The sequence below is a fragment of the Dermacentor silvarum genome, chromosome 6, assembly GCF_013339745.2.
Source record: "Dermacentor silvarum isolate Dsil-2018 chromosome 6, BIME_Dsil_1.4, whole genome shotgun sequence".
Classification (NCBI taxonomy): domain Eukaryota; kingdom Metazoa; phylum Arthropoda; class Arachnida; order Ixodida; family Ixodidae; genus Dermacentor; species Dermacentor silvarum.
In genome coordinates this window covers 39,753,123-39,775,650 of record NC_051159.1, presented here as the reverse complement: position 1 = coordinate 39,775,650, position 22,528 = coordinate 39,753,123, and the positions used below count along the sequence as shown (strand labels likewise).

General features: G+C 48.2%; 1 protein-coding gene across 2 annotated transcripts in view; it reads right to left on the bottom strand.

Annotated features, from left to right (window-relative positions):
- LOC119456613 (cytoplasmic dynein 2 intermediate chain 1) overlaps nucleotides 1-22,528 on the bottom strand; it is a 66,971-nt gene that overhangs the window by 26,680 nt on the left and 17,763 nt on the right. For both annotated transcript variants that reach the window (XM_049668787.1, XM_049668786.1), the window contains 13 exons: nucleotides 21,978-22,051; nucleotides 21,691-21,758; nucleotides 16,360-16,390; nucleotides 16,112-16,201; nucleotides 15,422-15,613; nucleotides 14,892-15,052; nucleotides 11,602-11,725; nucleotides 10,157-10,268; nucleotides 7,954-8,051; nucleotides 6,087-6,210; nucleotides 4,294-4,370; nucleotides 1,817-1,896; nucleotides 1,637-1,712 (listed from right to left, as the gene is read on the bottom strand). In XM_049668787.1, the coding sequence (XP_049524744.1) occupies nucleotides 1,637-1,712; nucleotides 1,817-1,896; nucleotides 4,294-4,370; nucleotides 6,087-6,210; nucleotides 7,954-8,051; nucleotides 10,157-10,268; nucleotides 11,602-11,725; nucleotides 14,892-15,052; nucleotides 15,422-15,613; nucleotides 16,112-16,201; nucleotides 16,360-16,390; nucleotides 21,691-21,758; nucleotides 21,978-22,051 (1,307 nt within the window). The remainder of the gene's footprint in view (nucleotides 1-1,636; nucleotides 1,713-1,816; nucleotides 1,897-4,293; nucleotides 4,371-6,086; nucleotides 6,211-7,953; nucleotides 8,052-10,156; nucleotides 10,269-11,601; nucleotides 11,726-14,891; nucleotides 15,053-15,421; nucleotides 15,614-16,111; nucleotides 16,202-16,359; nucleotides 16,391-21,690; nucleotides 21,759-21,977; nucleotides 22,052-22,528) is intronic.

Here is a 22,528-nt window from a genome sequence, read left to right as displayed (position 1 = left end):
TTCGCGTCCCTTGCGTCATATTCACGTACAGTGCTACAAAATATCTGCAAGCGGTCACGCAAAATTATTGAGATAGTGTAGAGAGAAAAAAAAGGTGCGTGGTCGCTTTATTCGTCGCTTGCTACGGATCTGATAACTTGACATCAGACCACTTAACTGGAGCGCAGAATTATAAATCCCCACCATCTGTCACTGCAGCAACGTAAGAAAACTGGGTAAGAACTTAGCACCGCTATCCAGTATGCTGCAATTCTGACGTCCCGTCAGTTACACGCGCGTGCGTCACCTTGCGCATTCTCATTTATCAAAGTGACGTTTCAGTACCTGGTATCTATTTTGCGAGTTCGTGCACACTGTGACGCGCTCGCGTACGCTCAACACACCTCGAGTTTTCTGTTAGATGCCTCCAGAAATGGGTGAAGTGACCACGTGACCGACTGTGGAATCGAACCTCCTCTCTTCTAGCACAGTAGCCCAATGCCTCAACCATTAGGTCACGATCGCATTTTTTTTTGTTTATTACCAGTGTTCGATACATTACACTTCCAAAGACTCATCAGAGGTCAAACACAAAGAATGACATTAGATGAATTACCTTATGTACGTCACGCCAGTGCATCCGCCACACTGGCATGACGTTGTCATTTAATATACCTTTAGTACAGCGAGAGTTTCCACTCTGTTTATCCACTCATCAGCTGTTTTTTTTTTTTTTTTTTGAACTCAATAAACCGTGACATACGTTCCCAAAAGTGCACACACGTTGTTTGGGCATCCGCATTAGGCCACGATCTTACGCACGCTTCTCTTGTGCCAAGGTAATTCTTTAAAACATCCGGCGGTTACAACACGACCCAGTTTCTAGCATTCTTTTTTCGCGACAGCTAGCGCTTTGAGACTGTACTGCCTTCGGGATCAAACCACATTTTTCCGGCAGAGAAAGGTGGTACCCGCCTACAATGCAACCGTATTGAAAAAAGGGAATAGTGCTGACGTTGAATGAGTTTCAGTACTTCGTTAAAACTATACTTACACGTCTCTCAGAACATGCCACTTGCTCCTTGTTGTTGAGCTCATCAAGTGAATCGACACAGTTAGGACAGCCTTACAATTTTCCAGCGTTTAGGAAAGAGCACAGCACGGTGACAGGTAAAGAGCGCGAAAAAACAAGAACAAAATAAATAAATAAATAAATAAATAAATAAATAAATAAATAAATAAATAAATAAATAAATAAATAAATAAATAAATAAATAAATTATAAATAAAAGATAACCTGGCGGATTCAGAGGAGGAATGGACGCGACGAGCACCGACTCATCACGCCCATTCCTTACCTGAACTTCGTTTGGCGCTGTTGATCAGCCACCATATAATTCCACAAAAGCTGTCCGACTTGCCGCACTTAAAGGGGACGGAAGTCGCATGGTTGTTAGCGCGTTATTCCCTTTATATAGCAGCAAGGGCGCTTGCTGCATCAGAGGATGTTGAAAACTACTTAAGAGATAGTAGGTTGGCGCTCATCTAATCACCGGTGCTTTATTTCTGATTTCGCGATGGTGAAGAACGCTCTGCGGGTTGCTGAAAGGTTAAGCGTTTAAGCCCTGGCGTATACTGCGCGCAACTTGCAACGTACCGAGCCTGTGGCCAGGGATACGGCATCCAGAGGAGACCAGTGGCAACACGTGACCTGGCAGTTTGTGATGAGCACGCTGGAAATGGAAACAGTGCATCGGTGAACGGGACTGCGCGTTTGCAGCAGGACACAAGAAGTGACAGCTTCTGCTTCCGCTACGCGCTTTGAACTTCCACGTACTCCGTTGGCGTCGCAGGACTGTTCAGGTTCCAGACGCAAAGGACCGTGTCGCCAGGAACGCTTTCTCGGACTTCATCCGGCTGCGACCCCGCCAAGAGGAAAGACAGGGTCAATTAGGTACAAGAACGGTTCGACAGAAAAGCGCCCTTAAAGAGGCACTAAACAGGAAAATTTGGCGGACTCTCAAGATTCGCCTTTAAGGGTGGAACGGGATAGCATTCAAAGATCCCTGACTGCTTCTCACGTTTCCCGGCAACTGCAGCTTACTATATATATATATATATATATATATATATATATATATATATATATATGTGTGTGTGTGTGTGTGTGTGTGTGTGTGTGCGTGCGTGCGTGCGTGCGTGCGTGTGTGTGTGTGTGTGCGTGTGCGTGTGCGTGTGCGTGTGCGTGTGGTGTGTGTGTGTGTGTGTGTGTGTGTGTGTGTGTGTGTGTGTGTGTGTGTGTGTGTGTGTGTGTGTGCACTTTTAATATTTCAGTCGAAGAAGATTTAACATAAAAGGCATGCATTGTCGGTGTTTTGTTTCACAATATTTGTTTCTGGGTTGTCATTTTCATAATTCTGAGGAATACCTTTGTCAAGAATGTAAGAAAAGGTATGAGCAACTTCTGTGATAGAATGGTGGGCAACAGAACCGGCATATACCGCACATCATATAGCAAGGCGTGGCATATACATATGCCTAAATATATACGGAAATTTTCGCTCTTGGCAACTACGTCGACACCGGATTTTCTGCGACGCGGGGCCCTTCACGCTATCGCGTTAAAATTTGGCGGTATTAGTAAAAGTTACGCTTACTCAATCGCAAGACGACCACACTCATCGCGAGAGGAGTCCTGGTATAGAGGACTGAGAAGACGCCGGAGAACGGCAGGCAGGTGGTGACTCCGCACTGAAATCGTCACACCAGCTCTAAATGACGTCACAGGTTTCGACAGCATCTACTGTGGTCAAATTCTGGTTCGAAGCCATTCAACGCATCAACGTGGACGCATTGTATATACTGATAAAATGGGACTAGATCGCATTCTAAGTACACCAAAGGCTCAACCTAGCAAGTTTCGAAAAGTTTCACCTGCGCCACAGGCGGCCAAAGCGCGAGACAATAATCTGAAGTTCATGACGTCACACTGACATACCAGTATTGTGGTTTCAGTGGCAGAAAATTGAAAAAAAAAAAGACAAAACTTGGTATTCATTTCTCCTGAAAGAATACTACATTAACGGATTCTTTTTCAGTGTTTATCAACGTCCTCACTTATCAAAAAACGCGCTGCATGCCGCCCTCCAGCACGCCGCTCTCGTTTTTACCGCTATTGTAGAAGTACCTCTACGCGCTGCCACGGTAAGGTACTCAAAGAGTAAACATGCCAACAGAATGAGACGGAATCTGAACAGTATCGTTACCATACTATCTTGTTGCCATTAGTACTATTGTAAAATGGTAACCCAAATAGCTGAGAGCAGTTGTTTTTACTTACTGCAAACTCCTCCGCTGTCCGGACGTCCAATTGTGAACGATGTTACATGCATACGCAAATAAATGAACATACGCCTGATTTTTCTACCAAACGAACTCCGCGCAAACTTCAAGTTTCACTTTGTATATAGAAATTACAAAATATTCAACATTTATGTCAATACTCGGAGCTCGTTCTTCTCGAATATTTATATTTAATTCCATTCGGGAGTTTCGCTTTCGAACAACCTTAGAATATATAACTTTATTAACAGGCGAACAAAATTTGTGGCCAGTGAACCTTCCACGTTACTGAAATAGAATTAACAAGCACCATGACATGCCTGCGCATGGTTTCTGCTTTCAGCAACAGTTTTCAAAAGCAGGAATTATTCATCGTTGCTGTAAGGGTGTGCGTACGTTCGATATTTTGAATTGAATAGTAATCGCAGGCAGTATTGTTGCTCGCCCACCGTATTCATTGCCGTGTTTACACAAGTTGACGTAAGAATGCACATGTTGCGCGTACGCATGCTGCATGTAAAATACGTTACACCCTTAAAAGTGAATAAAAGGGTGTAACTTATTTTACAGTGAGCGCCGATGAGAGCATACATTTATTTTCCTCCAAGTGCAAACTGTTTCGCGTCTTGTAAGAAATATTTACCAGCACTACTTTTTCTTTTTACTTTTTGTGATGTAGTCTCCATTGCCGAATATAGGAAAACATTCGGTATTCGGTTTCATATTCGAGTCTATTTCCTGTTGTAAACACCCACTGGCTATTATCAGCTCGTTATTCAACCCATGTATCCAGTTTCAAGTTCTAAAGGTAAGTTTAAGGTAGACTTATGGACGTTCTTTTCCGAATATTTATGTCAGATTACAATCAATTTTTTCAACATTCGAACAGCGTAATAATTACTGTAATACCGTAATAATTACTTAGCGGCTACTGATATTCAGCCACGGGCGTTGCGGCATCGGTTAGCTCACCATAGATGTGAGGTCGTGGCCTGTGACCAGGTAGTTCGGGCACGGTCGTGAAAAGCGAACGAAGTTGATAGGAGAGCCTGGAATACAATGGTTTCAATGTTTAAACGACATCACAAAGCGATTGTATTTTCCTTAACTCTGGCCAACGGAAACCAAAGCGGTTTCAGCTGGGCCAAGTAAAAGCGACATGGTTCAAGCTGGTAGTAAACCAACGACATCATCATTGGTCAATTTCTCTTGTATCGTTCGGACCCACTAAAACTTGGTGTGGGACCAGTTGGACAAAGTTAACATTATTAAAATTCCGCCAGAGCCCATATCAGGATCACTGTTGACGTTAATGCGATTAGCATTCAAGCAATAAAATTAGCGCAGCTTGCACTAAGTTGTGCAAGGCTGGAGAAACAGCGGAGCTGGTGATCACCTAGCTTCTTCCAGTTTCGCTAAGTTCGGCTAAGTTTTACTACGTTCAGTAAAGTTTTGCTAGGCTCTGGATGATACTTCGGATTAGCACGCAATCGCCGCATTCGTTCTCGGCTGGCGGCACGACGAGCTTCCAGCTGAGCGGCTTCTTCGGGAGTCTTGTACTTCTTCGGCCGTCCCGTGTTATATTTACTCAGCGCGAAGTCTAAGAGAGTTGTATGTGTCACCGTCGCGGCGACGTGATCTTTATAATCAGTGTGACGTCATGGCCAAGCTTCACAAAGTGTCATGACTAAGCAAAGCAAGAATTGCGGCGCGAAGCAACGACATGGCTGGGCGAACCTAGGTAAGTGATTGCTAGGCGACCAAATTGACGGAGCGGGTCTGCTGGAACGCGATGTCGGCATTGGAACACGGTGTCGGTGTTTGTAAGCTGCGTTATGCAACGCGCAGTGACGTCATCGCTGGCGCGGCGGCGGAGGAGCGTTGCCGGAGCTAGGAGAAGCGAGGCGCCGCTGTGGCAGGTGGTTGCTAGGCAACGCAAGTGACGTCGTCGTTCAGCGATGTTTTTGTTAACTCGTTACGGACTGACGGTCAGCTTAAACAGCTCCGACGTTGATAGCGAATCACGGTATTACTGAAGACACCTTTATGTACAACCTGTAGTATACTCATGCATTCTCAGATGTCCAGTGATTCGGCTATGTGCTGCATACACTGCCTCCGGTATCGGCCCACTTCGCTATGACAATCACTCGCCAAGGTCGGCCATGACCATGACGGCATGGCGATGACTGCATGACAACGACAGAGTGACGACGACAGAGGGACGACGATGGAATGACGAAGAATGAATGACGTCGATGGAACTACGGAGGCGGTATGACGACAATGGCATGACGACGATGGGATGACAATTCTGAAATGATGGCCACGGTGTAATGACGTCAGAGTGACGACGACGGCATGATGACAAAGGACTGACGACGACTTTATGACGACGATGGCCTGGCGACAAGTGCACGACGACGACGCAATGAAGACGATGGCGTCACACTGGCAGCACGGTCACAATGGAATGACGACAGCATGATTACGGCGGCGTGATGGCGACGGGAAGCTTTGAATTATATTTTTTTAATTGGAGAGCGGCGTAAAGAGTCAAGATAGATAGACACAAAGTGGCTGAAGTATAAGCTAAGAATGCTAATCGCATTAATAAGACTGAGGCATTACGGGCAACAACTGCACACTAGCTTGACCTGGGACTACGAGATTTCCAGCTGTCCATAAATTTCCATCAAAAGAACGAATATATAACGCTCAGAAACGGGTTGTACAATTCGCGCAGACCGAAGGTACAGACCTACCTTTGGCAAAAGGGAGGGGATCCAGCCTCAAGAAGCCGCCACTGAAGCCGTCCACCTCGGATGCTCGCTTGAGGTTTCGCCGCGTTTTACAGGCTAGGTCTTCGTCAATAACGCGAAGCATGAGCTGTCGGAAGAAAGGCGCCAAACAAGAGTGAGGCGTCTAGCTGGGTGTTTAGTCTATATAGCAGCGCCCGTGTCACGTGGTCGCCCTTCCGTCCCCGTCTCCTTTTCGCCCTTCAACTATATATAGACTTGCTATGGAATACTATGTAGCCAAAACCTTTTCTTAATTTCAACATAAGTAAATTTAAAGCACAGCGAGAATAAGAAGTTGAGAGGGGTGGGAGAGAGGCATCAACCATTTTGCAGCCGCTTCGTATGACACTGGAGCCAGACTAGTGGCATATATAGGTGCATTTGATGTTGTAAACGCCCACTGGCTATGATGAGCCCGTTATTCGGCCCATGTATTCAGTTTCAGATTCTAAATGTACTCCCAGATAGATCCACGGACTTTCTTTCCTTGATGTTGTTTTGGCCCCCACTTGAATGCAGCACTGTGACCACCTTCTCTCTTACGGCGTTTCGTCTTGCGCATTTGATGATTAATCATAGCGAGTGCAGAAACACCCATTGCGATGAGGCCTAGATGCGAGTGCCTATGACTCACTGGCTGGGCTTGGGCGTCATCGAGAGGGCAGGAGTTCGGCGTCTGATTTCGAATTCCATCTGCTTTCGTGGAGAGTGGGGGTAGGAGCGCATTGCCGTAACACTGTGCAGACGCGATCGCCAGCGCGTCATGTGCAGGCTACGCTTGTTTGTTCAAAATGGCCAAACCTGACGAGGGGCTCTTTAAACACACAACGCAACATATTCCCGATGATGCTGGGCTTTTCTCGCCTCAGTCCTGGAATGCGACAACGTAGTAGAACACCAGATGAATATACAGGGTGTCCCAACTATCATGCACCAAGATTTAAAATATGCAAATGCCACGTGGCTGGATAGAACCAGGGTAATTTTGTTTGCCGTCGCTTGGAGATACTCTGATTTTTTTGCATTCCGTCTAATTACTTAATTAGTCTTAATTAAACCGATGAAGTATTACCGATGGACTATTAGAGTTGTAGAATGGGTGCCAGGAGAAGGGAAGCGCAGTCGAGGACGGCAGAAAACTAGGTGGGGCGTTGAAATTAGGAAATTTGCAGGTAGAAATTGGAACCAGCTAGCGCAGGACGGGGTAACTGGAGATCGCTTTTGTCTTGCAGCGGACATAAAAATAGGTTGATGATGATGAATTAAACAACTTCTCAAATACTACAATTACATTAAAAGTGTCAATGAGAAAATTGTAGAGTAACATGACAAATTCTCGAAACAGCTTTCTGTTGCTCAGTATAGATGCTACATAGAAGTGTTTTTCCGAGCATGAAAGAAACCCGCGTATACACACAAAACAGCCGCGTGATCGACGGGCCGCTCGAGGCACTCCGCGGGCTTCTTTCACGCTCGGAAAAACACTTTTATGTAGAACGTATTGAGCAACAGAAAGCTGTACCGGGAATTTGTCATGTCGCTCTACAATTTTCTCATTGACACTTTTCATCTAATTATAATATTTGAGAAATTGATTGATTAAGATTAATTATGTATTAGGCGGAACGCAAAAAAAAACAATGCGAGTATCTCCAAGCGACGGCAAACAACATTACCTTGGTTCTGTCTAGCCACGTGGCATTTGCGTATTTTTAAATCTTGGTGCATGATAGTTGGATCGACATTTAGTATTTAGCTTTGCGGCGGTGTTCTTGCATGAACGCCTTGTCGCGCTCACTGCTTATAGACGTGGAGCGCTATTCGTACTCACGTCAGACGAGTTTTTCAGAAAATCCAGAAGGTTCATCACGTCTTCACCACTCTGCAAGTGCTGAGCGTCGCTATCAACTGGCTTTCCGTCTGCGTTTCCTGCGAAGAGAGGCACGTGAACGCTGGCTGACGCAGACTTGTATATATACAGCACTTTAATGTCCATCCCGTATTTACGTCATTCTAGAATATGGAACTAGAAATAAAACCAAACAGAAGGCCACTCAAACAAAGTTCAAGGGACTTCTGCAAACGAATCACTTTGGTGAAGGTTCATTCCCGTGAAACGTATTAAATACGTAAGCTTATATTCGACATTTGACACTGACATTGTCAGACTTTCTCATTGTTCGTTGAAGTGAATAAAGGTTCTTTCAAGTGGTGTTTGTCGAAGTTACATTTCGCTCACATAAGAACAGTGTCACAGTTATCATGATGCGGAAAGGCTACGGCCCGCTAGATATTCCATAACGTCGCTCTGCCTTAAATTATTGGGTACGCAAATAAATAAATTGAGGCGGTGTCGGTCGGTCGACATCGACAACCTTCGCATCAGAACAGCGCAAGGATCCTTGGGTGGCATCTCATTTGGAGCTCCTTTCTCGCTCGCCTGCATCTCCCATCCCCCGCTCCCTGCGTCGCCAAGCTGCCCATCTTGCTGTCCGGGATAACTTCTTGTATCGACGCAACTATCAGCCCGATGGTCGCAAGTGGCTCATAGTTATCCCGAGGACTTTGCGTTCCGATATGTGCGCGTCTTTCCACACCGACCCACAATGTGCACACGCCGGCGTTTTGAAGACGTATGAGCGCCTGTGGCACCGTTACTACTCGCGAGGAATGTTAACCTTTGTCCAAAAGTTAGTCCGCTCGTGCCCGCAATGCCAATGCCTGCAAATCGCCACCTCATCCGGCACACAGTTTATTACAGCCGCTTCCGTGCCCTGCTCGTGCCTTTGACCGTGTGGGAATTGACCTGTACGGGCCGCTAACGCTAACACCCGCTGGCAAACGATGGATTATTGTCGCAGTTGATCAGCTTATCCTACACGCTATGCTGAAACCTCCGCGCTCTACCTGCAGCCAACGCCAGTGACGTTGCATCATTTCTGCTCCATCGTTCCATTCTTCGTCATGCCCCACCTCGGGAACTGCTGAGCGATAGAGGCCGTGTGTTATATGGTCGCAGGTGGTTGAAGCTCTGCTTGCTCAATGCCGCGTTGTTCACCGAACCACCGCGGCGTACCATCCTCAAACTAATGGGTTCACGGAGCGTTTCAATCGAAACAGTGGTGACATGCTCGCCATGTACGTTTCATCGGATCATACAAACTGGGACATCGTCTTTCCATTTGTCACGTACGCATACAATACGGCTACACAAAGTACTACAGGATTTTCTCCACACTTTCTCCTCTACGGTCGCAATCCTTCTTCCAATCCATCGGTTCGGTTTTGCTTTATCAACCAGACGCGTCAGAGTGTGCTCCCGTTTCAACCGTCCCAGTCGTCCCAGCACCTCCACCAATTGTAAAGGGGCATATCGAACAGTTCAGATGGCAGCGTCTGTTCGTAACCGAGAAGTCAGATGACACAGAGCAGGAACAGCTGGTTGCCCGAGCGGCTCACACTTGTGCTAAGCACTGGCGATCCGGCTAGCCCACTGGTACGTACGACGTGGCGGGATAACACACAAGTCCTATATAACACCGAACAAACACGCGATTCAAAAGGCTCACAAATAATTAATAGTTGCAAAGGTGGCGCGTAACTCGGCAATGACCTCGGCGGAGAAGTCTGTGGATAGGGGTGCCTTCTTGTCGATACATATTTAGTCTATTTAAGCATATTTTAGAGTTAAATGCCGCACAAAACTAGCCAAAAAATGTACCTAAATGTGAAGTAATGCCATCTTCGTGGAACGCCGCAAGCATGCGGTAGAATCGTGCGAGCCCAAGACAAAAGTGCCCGAAAACTATACGATCAGTCATGGACTAAAGCGAGAAGTCGTTCCTTAGAAGCGATTAAGCCCCCACTCCAGGCTCCCGCCATCATGTACACTTTGATGGTCAGTAAAACAATCCAATCCAATCCAAGCCCGAACATCATGCCAGGGTGTGAACATTGCGCTTGGGGTCAAGTCGCTTATGTGACTCTGCCTGTTTTTTCTTCGCTTTAAGAGGGTTCGGGACTCGTGCTCTTACCCCCGCCAAAGCCCTTGTAGTCGTGAGGAGGCTGCTGAGTCCATTTCTCCTCGAGCTCGATGTTTTCTGTTTGGCACTCTTCCTCATCGCCGAGGTCGGTCTGGACCAATACCTGCACGTGTACAAGAGCGAGTGCAGAACCAAAGGTATCGCATGAGCCAAGCGTACTACGTCCTGTACTACTTCTCTGATGTCTACAAGCCGGGCGTACAAGGTCGCACTCTCAATAGTCAGCTACAAGAGCGCAATACCGGAAAACAATACCCTTGAAAACTGGCCTACACGAACATCAACTATAGAGCCGCTATGAAAGCACTGCTACATTATTTAAAAGACACCATACTTTGTGGCAAATTGTGACTGTACACTGTGTGACGTAGGATGGGACGTTGACACTGTGCAACACTAGAACGCCTTCGCTGACTGCGTGACAGTGCCCACAGAAACAGTTTTGTTGTGTGTTGTGTGTGGGTTTTCTTAATTTATTTTTTCTCCCTCTTACCTATCGCATCCCTTTACCCCTCCCCCGGTACAGAGTAGCCACCCGGAGATAATCTCTGGCTAACCGTAATGTCTTTCCTTTGCCTTTCTTTCTTCTCTCTCTCTCTCTCTCTCTCTACGCCTGCCGCATTGCTCTCCCGGTGGAATGCAAAAAATGCTCGCGCACTGTAACCTGGGTGCACGTTAAAGGGACAGAAACACTCAATCACTTTGAAGTGATAAAGTGTTCTTTCAAAATGTCATTCTCCTTCATTTTTAAGGGTAATAGGTTGATTATCAGTAGGTAAAATCAGGTAGAAGTTTCGTTTTTAATTATTATTTCGTGCCGAAATTCCAGCGTCAGTACATCATTGCGAAGCCACGAATTCTCGGAACATGCCAAGTGTGGTTCGTGGCTCTTTTAAACGCAATGCTTTCCATCTTTACCGATAAAAAGAAAGCTATCTAGGCTCGATTAGACGCAGTCACATTCATGCCGTCACGGCCAGCTAGTGCGGGAACTTCAAGGTGGGGTGGCCACCTGTCTGTCACTCTTGCGTCTCTTCTGGTTAAGTAAGAAAATGGCTTCTTTAGTATTGTGTGAAGAAGAATAGTAAACTGGGCGAGCATAGTACTGGTTCATTTTATAAAGATAGCGCTATAAATTACAATGACATGTACAAGCGTTTAAGTAATAAAATCTGTCCCTTTCAGGGTCAGCGCTTTGTCCGTCGTATTGTGTCTTTCGGTCCGTTCCGTGTCAGTTACAGCGCTACCCTTAAAACATACAGTATTGTGGAATGGTAATACTAATACTGCGCTAAATTTTTTCTTGTGTCTCTTCTTGTGTGGCGTCCTGTTTCCCAATTCATTAGTAATTTACGAACTAAGCTCATATTTTTTTTCTCTTTAGTGTCACTTTATGTCCTTTGTGTCTTTCGTGTTCCCCTCACATGCCACTTTACCTGTTTGGCGTCGGCCCGGCCGAACGTCGAGATGTACACGTCGTAGGTGATTGGCGGAACGTCGAACACCTGGTACGTCATGGTGTCCAGGGAGACCATCTCCAGGACGTCCTTAGCTCGCTGCCTGGAGTCCGAGGTTGAGAGCCGTGTGTCACTCGGAGCACTGATGCTGTTTTTCGCTATCCTAACAACCAAACTATTCCGCTACAGTATAGTATTTAAAAGAGCTCACCCAGATCGCACGCACTCTGGCAATCGGTGTATAAGCGAACCGTTGTTTGGACCTACACTCGCGCTGAACTTGTCATAATTGATCGCTTCACTAGCGCAAGTTAGGGTTCAAATTGTCTCCAAGCACTAGATGCCACGCCAAGCCAAGAACCGCAATGGCGGAAATTAATAATGAAGAACTCTTAGAGGCGGTCGCGCGTCTATAAGCCTCAATGAGAATTTCAGTCGCCTCTAAGTGCTAGCTGTCACGAGCTAAGAGCGGTAACGCTGAGAATTAAGCATGCGTTAGAAGCCTGCGCCTTTCTCCTCATGGCTAGAGCATGGTGCTATTGCGACACGGGACTTGGGTTCAAATCTTTTCATCGGAGACGTATTTTTGTTTGTTATTAATGAGGAACATGGCATCGGGGGTACCACGATTAAAAACAAAACATTACGCAATTTTTGCCGACAACGCAATAGACTGTCTACACGCATACATCAACGTAAGGTGGGACACGGGTGACATCACCACCCTGTGGAAACAGGCCGATGAGAATATGCTACCAAAACGGAACAAGCCACTGGACATTGAAAAGCTCCGCCCCATCTCTATCCCTTTGTGCGCGGGCAAGCTGTTCGAGTGCATGGTACTGAACAAACTTCCCCCCTGTGTGGGAGATAATGAACACTTTCCCACCCCGATGTATGGATTCAGAACACACTTCTCTACGCAAGACATTCTTCTCCAATTGAAGGAAGACATGATGGACAATTTCAGTCCCCACAGCAAAAGCGCGATCCTCGTCCTTACTTGATGTGAAAGCGGCATTTGACAACGTATCTCACTCAGCGATCTTCAACAGCCTGCAAACAAACAAATGCGGCCGGAAGACGAGCCACTACGTGTGCGACTTCCTTACAACTAGAACTGCCACAAACAGCCAAGGCTCAATCCGCACGGAGAAGATCAACGTACCGGAGAAGGGAACGTCTCAAGGCTCGGCGATCTCCCCTCTACTTTTCAACGTCCTCATGCGAGGCCTACCACCAATCCTAGAAAACATCGCAGGAATCAAGCACGCCCTAGGCGCCGATGACCTGACCACATGGACGAGGACGGCCGCGGCAGGAGAACAGCAGGACGCGCTTCAAGAGGCCATTGATAGGAACGCTGTCTCCACGACTACATTGAATGCTACCTGCACGAAAGTAACCTATATCCTGCTATCCGGAGAAGTTGGAACTCCTCGTCTTGCGCCAACGAGCGTGATGAAGACCGCCTCAAGCAACGCCCGATCCAGAAGTCACGTTGAACAGAGTGACAATCAAGAACGTGCCCACTCTCCGCATCCTCAGACTCCTACAGGGACACGGAACCAGCCTATCAACAATCCAGAAACTTCAAGAGATCATCACGCAAGTGATGCACTTGGTGAAGAGAGTGGTCAACCCAAGACACGGCCTCAAGGCACACGACACGCTCCGTCTCACGCATGTAATCGTCATCGGCCGCTTCACGTACGGCACCGCCTTTCCTCGGCTTAAAAAACAGCGAAATAGAGAAGCTGAGCATACTCTTACGAAAGACACGCAAGCTCGCCTTGGGTCCCCCCCCCCCCCCCCCCCAGCAAGTCCACGGAGAAACTCCACCAATTGGGCGCAGACAACACGTGGGAGGAACTCTGCGAAACGAAAGGCACCAGCCAATCAGGCCGGGCTACCTTACGCCGGCTGGGATACGACATAGAGGACGGACCAAACCGTAGGCAGCGATACTGCGGAAAAGGTAACAATAGCTCTAGCAGCCACCACGGCTATAACTCAACGGACTACGTCGCTATCCTGACAGGCTCGCAAACAGCGTGCCGCAATTACACGATAGGCAGAGTATCGACAGCCGCGTTACGTATCCTCGAACACACTAACCCCTTACCCGAACAGTACATAGTCTGGACACCGGGACACTGGTCCCTAACAGGCAACGAGGCAGCCCACGCTGAAACCCGGGAACATACTCTCCGGCAGCCTCGCTAGGAGACAGAGTAACGGTCCCTCCAAACGAACCCGTACATCGCAGATACAATGAAATACTCTAAAGCTACAGACGGGGGAGCGAAATGTATACCCCGACACAGCCGAAGCTCTCGAAAGAGGACGCGATAACTTACAGACAACTACAAACCAACACTTTCCCACCCGGCTTGAAATACCATCTCACTTATTCCCCTTTTTACGAATACGACTGCAAATTCTGCCGCACGCCAAACACATTGTGACTCATGGTATGGGAATCCGACCGCAACACCGACATTCCCCTATACCCCCTCGCCCCCACCCCCAAACACACACACACACACACACACACACACACACACACACACACACACACACACACACACACACACACACACACACACACACACACACACACACACACACACACACACACACACACACACACACACACACACACACACACACACACACACACACACACACACACACACACACACACACACACACACACACACACACACACACACACACACACTGGAGTAGTGGAAGACCCAGCTCACCTGCCTCAGCCCCGCTGCGCTGAGCCTATATATGTATATGGCAAGAACCCTACCGAACCACGTCAATCAGGGGAGGTTGGCAGAGAAGAGCCAAAAATTAAGGTCACTACCCAAGTCAAAATATAAATTTATTAGACCGTTTCGGAACCCATCTAGCTTCCAGCTCAAAATGCGGCAGTCGCTGTGTCGTAATCAGTTTATATACGTAGCACTTGACGTGATGAGCGAAGATAAATGGGGCGTGATATCTCCGCTCCCTACGCCGCGTGCTACGTATATAAACTGGCTACGGCACTGTGTCCGCCGCAGTATGAACAAGAAACTCGTATAAAACTCGTATAAAAACGTCATATAATTCTTGGCTTTGGTCAGTCATTTTCCGCATCCTTATAACGTGCTGCCAGATCAAAAGAGCTCTCGTCAAATTATTGACTATACGTAGGCCAGCAAAGCTCCGCTTTTACACGACCATGCTGAACACTGGAATATTGGACAACGCACTGCGCTTTGCTGAGCACTTTCTTGTTCTCTTCTTTCTTCTGAGCCGTCAGATAGCTGACCAGACTGTACGTCGAGAAGGATGTTGGCATCAGCGGTGCAGGCGGCTTTGCATCCACTTCGAGAACGGGCTCGGATTTCCAGTGGGACTGCTGTTTCAGTTTCTGCAAGAATTCACCGAAATCATTGAAAGTGCGACCGGTCTCGCGTTGGCGCAATGTTGGCTTTATATTATCTTGCATACTTATAGCAGGCAAAGCTGTGGAAGCTACGCATGCAAGTAATGCGGTCAAATGTATCACTCCGCACGTTTCGTCGTGCAGCTGTTCTTGATGCGCGACGCTTCATTCCTACGGGATAACTACTTCAATTATTAGAACAACTTGTGGTCGTAAGGATACGTCGAATCACGTATTCATTGTGCGCCTTTGTGCGACGCACTATTTCCGGGTCGCGGATGTGAGCTGTAAGAGAAGTCTGTGTAGCCTTCGTAGTGTTGCCACTATGTGTATGAAACGGAGTATAAACTTCACCTCTGAGCTGACTTCACTGTACTCCTGCGTTGTCAGTTTATCATTTTCCGGTAGCACGGGGTCCTTTCTTGACGTCACGTTATCGTTTCCGGTTGCGGGGGCGCTGTCACTGCTGTTGCTGTCACTGACGGCGCTGCTCACACTACTTTCGTCGTCTACTGCGTCGTCGTTTTCAAAGTCAGATTCGTAATCCTGGAACAAAAATGCAATATAGCGCTGAATTGGACTGGTCTACGACATTTCTCTCCGACATCCAATGCTTCAAACGTTTTTTTTTTTTTTTTTTTTTTTGCTCATGGACAGGTATCTTAAAAAAAAAAAACTAAGATCGGGTGGTAGGTGGGGTGGTTGAGGTGACGAAGTCAGTAGGTAATCTACGTTTCCCAACACGCCCTAGTTTCATGCATACGATGCATCTAACAAGCATCTAGCATCTAACTTTAGCATAATTGTCGTTTTTAGCTTCTTTTTTTTTGTTCTTGGGGACAGGGTGGGGGAGGGGGCCGCATTCGATGTCTCGGCGTATTTTGTAGATTTTTATGCACTCTCTCCATTGCTCAAATTATGAATGCAGTTTGTTTCTTACTCTTTCACTCACACAAGTCACCGTTGCTGAGAGGGTGGGGACAATTTGAAATTAATAATTAATTAATTAACACATAAACAATCAAGCAAGCAAGCTATCCTTACCTCGAAATCGTCGTCGTAACTGTACCCGTCATCTGCGACTGAAGAATGCCTCGTCCTGGACGTTTCTGACTTTGAGGACTCGGGCATAACCTGGAAAATATAGTCGCAGCGGCTACGTGAAACAATTTGGCAAAGGGACTAGAAGCAGTGCAAGAATTATGCCATTGTTGCGTTTTTAGTATACCCCTGAAGAACTACTGAGTGCAAGAATGCAGTGCGTTGATTTCTGAAATCATACTGTTATTCACCTTTTCTGTGGAATGAGACGTTGAAGCTCGTCTGTAAAGAAAAAGGAGAAAAAAGAAAACAATAGCCAATTATTCTGAAAGCCTGAAACTCATGATGTGCATCTTTGTTCGCTGACTGCGGACGGTAATGCGATTAGCATTCAAGCTACGCAGCGATACATTAAATTGCTGAAGTCAAATTTATTTAATATCTGTAGTGGTCATTTTGGGACTTCCGTTGCTTCAGCTATATGCGACCTACACTATATCCGGTATCGGCCCACTTTTCTATGACACTCGCTTGCCAAGATCATCCATGAACATGAAGGCATGACGACGAATGTATGACGACCAAGCAGTGACGACGATGGAAGAGCGAAGGAATGACGTCGATGGGATGAAAAAGACAGTACGATGATGAGGGCACAACGACAATGAGATGGCGATAATGAAATGATGAGGACAATGGGATGGCGATAAGTGTATGACGATGATGACGCGACGACAACCACATAACAATGCTGTAATGACGACGATGGCGCACCGACAATGGCGTGACGTCGACAGTATATGACAACGAATGCATGACACAGACTGTCTGCACGACAACGCAATGAAAACGATGGTATGACAACGGCCGCCTAATCATGACTGAATGACGAAGGAGGAATGACGTCGAAGAAACGGCGGAGGCTGTATGACGACGAGGTCACGACGACAATGGGACGACGTTTATGATGCCACGATGGTAGAACGAAAGCTTGTCGACAACGGCATGACGACAATGCTATCACGACGACTGTGTTACAGCAATGGCTTGACGACGACAGCATGGTGAGAGGCGAATGAGGAAGTTAGAATGACGACGATGCAAGGACCTCGACGGCAACACGACGATGGTATCAACGAATGCATGACGACGACTCAGGCGCGGATCCAGGGGAGATGTCCGGATGTTCTGACCCCCCGTCAGATTTCTGCATCACCCCTCGTTGACAGGGTGATGGCCCTGTCGCAGAACTTTGGCCACCAGCATCCTTCAAAAGTATTTTCGCGAGTACCAGTGGTAGCAGCTATGTAGAAGTAAAGCTAGCTTGCTTTTCCTTAGGGGTGTGGTGTCACGAAGTTGCCGTAGTTACTTTTTCTCATGAACACCTTGGACCTCCTGGCACCGGCCATGCTTATTGTTCCGTCGGTGGCATCTTGCGAACGAGGAGACCTCCCTTTTGTCAAGCGCGAGCGCTATCGCACCTGATTAACTGAGTTCCCCCTCGGGGTGTCATCGGTTGCCTCTTAAGGAGCGGATATGATCCTACGTAGCGTAAGCGCGCGCGCCCGCGCTCGCTACATATCACGTTGGCGAGAACAACAACAGCGTCTATAGTTCGACGCACTGGCGCAGCTAACGTAACCAAACGCGGTCAACGCGCTCTGACGTGCCCGACGTCGAGATGACTCTTGCTCCATCCGCGCGTTGGTCGCGCCGACTGCGCCGACCCACAATGCATTGCGCGCGAAGAAAGAAAAGCGCCCACGCCGCTTCGCCGTCGGTCGCAGGCAGCCATTCAAAGCGGCGCGCGGGTTGGGGAACGTTCTGCGCACGCTCCGAAGATAGTAGCGGACGGCGCGCGCGTCGGGCGTAGCGTGACTGGCCGCAAACGACGCTCGCCCGCACCCCCATAACGTCGGACAGTAAACGGGCCTGTAAAAGAAACAGGAGCAGATGCGCGCTTTGTGTGAAAGGATGACATCGCGTGGGAAACAAAACATGAAGCAAAAGACGCTGGCTCGCGCTCTCGGCTACTATGCCACATCGTTCTTCTTGTAGGTGGCGTCATGAGTCTTCACACGCGGTGATTCCCATATTGTGAATAACCAACGTAATGGTTGGCGCGTTAGAGCGGAAGCGTTAAGGCCAAACCACACGTACGCGTGCCGGCGCGCGAAAGCTCGCGCCCACGCGCATTGCGTTTGCCGGGCCTCGCGAGTTATGGCGGTTTGAACCTAGAAGGCGTGCGCCCATGGCGCGCCCACTTGACTCACATATTCGAATTGGTAGACATCGTTTCGTCTGGTGCTTCGTGCCAAACATACCCAAGCCAAGACAATCCATTAGCAACCGTGGCGCCGGAATCGCGGAACGATCTCAGAAATTGAACGCGCTATGCGCTCATATCCTACGTTTCAGGTGAGTTTAGAAAGTGAAAGCTTATTTCAATAGCTACTGGCGATCAACGCGAGTGAGAACGTAGCCATCACGAGAATTCATGCTGAAGAGGGAGCCATGGGTGCCGCCTTGTTGGACAACGCTATTTTTTGCGTGCGTAACCATTAGATATATGTGCTCGAACCGCGCTTCTACGCGTGCGATCTGTCCTGCACGATCTGCGCATGCGCGAGTCCCGTGGGCGCCAGCTTTCGCGCGCTGGCACGCGCACGTGTAGTTTGGCCTTTAGTCCTCCAAAGCAAAAGGTGTCTCAGCCGAACACAAAGAAGCTTCTTAAAGGCTGATTCACACTAGGCCGACACGGCACCGATTCTGGTCTGCCGACTGTTGGCGACAGTGTTTTCCTTCCTTTAAACCGTTGGCCACAGCGTTTTCCGCCCTGTAAACTGATGTCGTCATCAGTCGGCAGAACAAAAGCGCTGTCGTGTCGGCGTAGTGTGAATCAGCCTTAAGGAAACCAAGGTGTCCCAACAGAATTCCAAAGACGCACCCGTGCTTACTCACCTAGCTATAACGAATCTGCAGCAGATCATCCCAACTTTTATTATCAAAAACAATACAGACTTAGATATATTATCAGGCACAGCCGCCAAGCACATGCCTGTGTTGGGCAACATCCTTTTCCTATCAGTTCGGAGAAACCGGTACCTGGCTTCGCTACAGGTGTTGCACTAGCCGTATAAGAGGCAGGTTTGTCCTTGCAGCCTAGCCCCGGGCACCAACAGCCATAACCGTTGGACAAATAAAGTTTATTCCTATCCTATTGTGAACAGAAACGGTGAATTTCGGTAAATAAGAAAGGCTACTATCATCATCATCATTGACAGAAGCTGACTCCCCCCTCAGAAATAACCTGGATCCGCCCCTGCTCGGACGACTGTATGACGAGGAGGCAATAACGACGATGGCATGACAATGGTACGAGGACAATGGGATGACGACGAGTGTAGAACGACTGCGTGACGACGACTGTATTACGAAGAACGTGTGACGACGGACGCCGTGACGATGACGGCAAGACGAGAGTCGAATGACCAAGATGGAGTGACGATGATGGAACGACCACGACGGCCTCATGATAATGGTACGACAACGAATACACGATGACTGTAGATAGATAGATAGATAGATAGATAGATAGATAGATAGATAGATAGATAGATGATAGATAGATAGATAGATAGACGGTAGATAGCATGACGAGTAGATAGATAGATAGATAGATAGATAGATAGATAGATAGATAGATAGATAGATAGATAGATAGATTCAAAGCACCTGAAGTAGTGAGTGAGTGAGTGAAATAACTTTTATTACAGGTCCGGCGAGGACGCGAACTCGTCGCGCACCCGGCTAGTCCCCGTCGGGACCGGCAGGTCTAGCCCACCAGCCCGGTCGCGGGCACACCGGACAGCCAGGATTTGCTTGTCTAGAGCGGGGCTACGCAGAAGCGAGTCCCACTCATCCTTGCTGAACTTGGGGTATCTCGACCCGCACTCCCAGAGCATGTGGGCTAGAGTGGAGGTCTGCCCGCAGGACGGGCAGGCGTCGTCGCGATATACGTCAGGGTAAACTTCGTGCAGAACGGCCAGACACGGATATGTGCCGGTCTGTAAAAGTCTAAGCGAAACAGCTTGCGCCCTATTCAATTTGGGGTGAGGGGGTGGAAAGACCCTTCTGGACATGTAGAAAAATTTTGTCACCTCGTTGTGAGTAGCGGGAGCATCCCTGTGGCCGTAGGGGGGAGGGGTGTCGGCTCTCCTTACAGAGGAAGCGCGGTCGGTGAGGTCGCGCGCAGCCTCGTGAGCAGACTCATTGAGGTTCGGGGGAGCACCCTCGACCGACCCTACGTGAGCGGGAAACCAGTGAATCGAATGATGCGTGAGAGCATCCGGATTGGAGACGCTAAGAAGACGAGCAGCCTGCTCGGCGATGCGACCCTTCTGAAAAGCCCTAACTGCCGTTTTGGAATCGCTGTAGATCTCAGACCCACGACCGTCTAGCAGGGCGAGGGCGATGGCGGCTTGCTCGGCGACTTCGGGGTCTGAAGTGCGAATTGAAGCGCTATTGGAAAGCTTGCCGCTGGAGTCGACCACGACGACGGCAAAGGTCTTTCCATCGCTGTACTCCGCGGCGTCGACGAAGCGTGCTCTGACGAGCGTGCTCTGATGCGGGGGAGCACCGAAGTCCGGTGGGGCGGAGATACTCCTCGATCACGTCGATCGCCTCCTGCATGGCTCTTTCAACTCTGCCCTCGCATCCCCCGGGCGCACCAGATGGTAATGTCGTCGGCGTAGAGGGTGTGCTTTGACATCCTCAACGCATGCCAACCTCTCGGAAAGACCAATCATACAGAGTTAAATAGTGTGAAGAGATTACGGCGCCCTGAGGAGTGCCCCGTGCTCCGCGGGCACCTCTCGGAGCGGAAGTCTCCAATGCGAAGATTGGCCTTCGTAGCAAAGAATGCTAATCAGATTAACAATCGTCATCCGTCTTGCTTGCGTTTCCTTTCATGAAAACACTGCACTCGCTACTTTCCTGTTAAGTGTGTTCTGTCATGCTGATAACGCGCATGGTCCCCGAGACTTGGAAGTACCAAGCGCGCGGCATTAAGGTAAGGAAATCACGCAAGATAGATTAAGATAGTTGTTTGGGGACCCAAAGGGGGGCGAACTTCTCTTCGAGTGTACGATGTGCCGCAAACAGAACAGTACCCACCCGTGGCTCGGCAGCGTATTTATTCATTTACAGATGCTATCGGTGCAGGTTAGCGTCAAGATAAGCTTTGCAGACGACCCCTGTTAAAGGGAACAATATTTATGCACAGATGGCGTTAATAGCGACTCAGTGCATCGTAATGCGAGTTTGCTTTATCACAATCTCGTATTCTCAATCTCGCACGCAATCTAAATCTACCACAATCTCTGATCTTTAGAACAATGGCACACAATTCCACCTCAACCTACAGTATAATGTACTTGACAGACTAAACAGAAGTCGATAATCAGAACAGAAGTTTTAATGTCACAAAGCTTAGAGTCCGCGCAACAAGACGCAATCAAAACTTTGTCGGCTACACCCCTTCAAGGCAGCTTTCCCGTCTAGCCTCAATCACTCATACTTACGCATTGCCGATTCGCTGTTCCGTTTCCATGGCAACTTCCACGCCCCTCGCCGTTTCCATCGAGCCAGCCTGCGAACGTCGGCTCCAGTTCGAAGACAAAAAGAAACAAGCCGCTACGATAACTTAAGCGTGTATGTAATCAATAACAAAAAATAAAGCAGCGCAACCACAACTGTCCATAAAGCAAGCAAACGTAACACAAGATACTGAGCGTTATATCGCTGTTTGCGAATGTGCTATACAGACGCCAATTAAGTTGAGAAGGCACGGGACGTTAAGGTTACTTACCTGCTGCAACTGTTCCGCAGAATACGTTGCCTGTCTCGTGACCGTTCGAGACTTCTTTGATGCCGAGGCGGTCGCTTTGTCATGGAAAAAAAAAAAGAAGAGGGAGAGGAAGCAAATAATTTGTTTCACTTGGCAGTACGAAGTGCATTGTCTTTAGAACCAGACCATAGAGTAATTTGGAAAAGAAAAGAAAGGTGAGTACACCTTCTGCACCTGTACAAAAGGACGCTGGCGGCCATAGGAACAGCGGTAAGCCCTGTATGGCTTTTTAAGGCGAAAACCTTATATGCCCCATGAAGTGAAAAGTTCGCCGTCCTTTGTTGACATCCGATGGCGTTAAAAACCCACGTGACCAAGTGATGACGTCACGTCCCCTGCGCTGGACCTGCTGCGGCTCGCACTGCAAAATCCCACTGTGAACAGCCATGGCGTCGGACGGACGCCGTGACCTACACCCAAAAACAGACCTGGCCCACTTCTAAAATTGTTAATTAAAGTGTATTAAGGTGTATTAAGGTTGATTGAAGTGAATTAAGGTCGATTACGGTGGA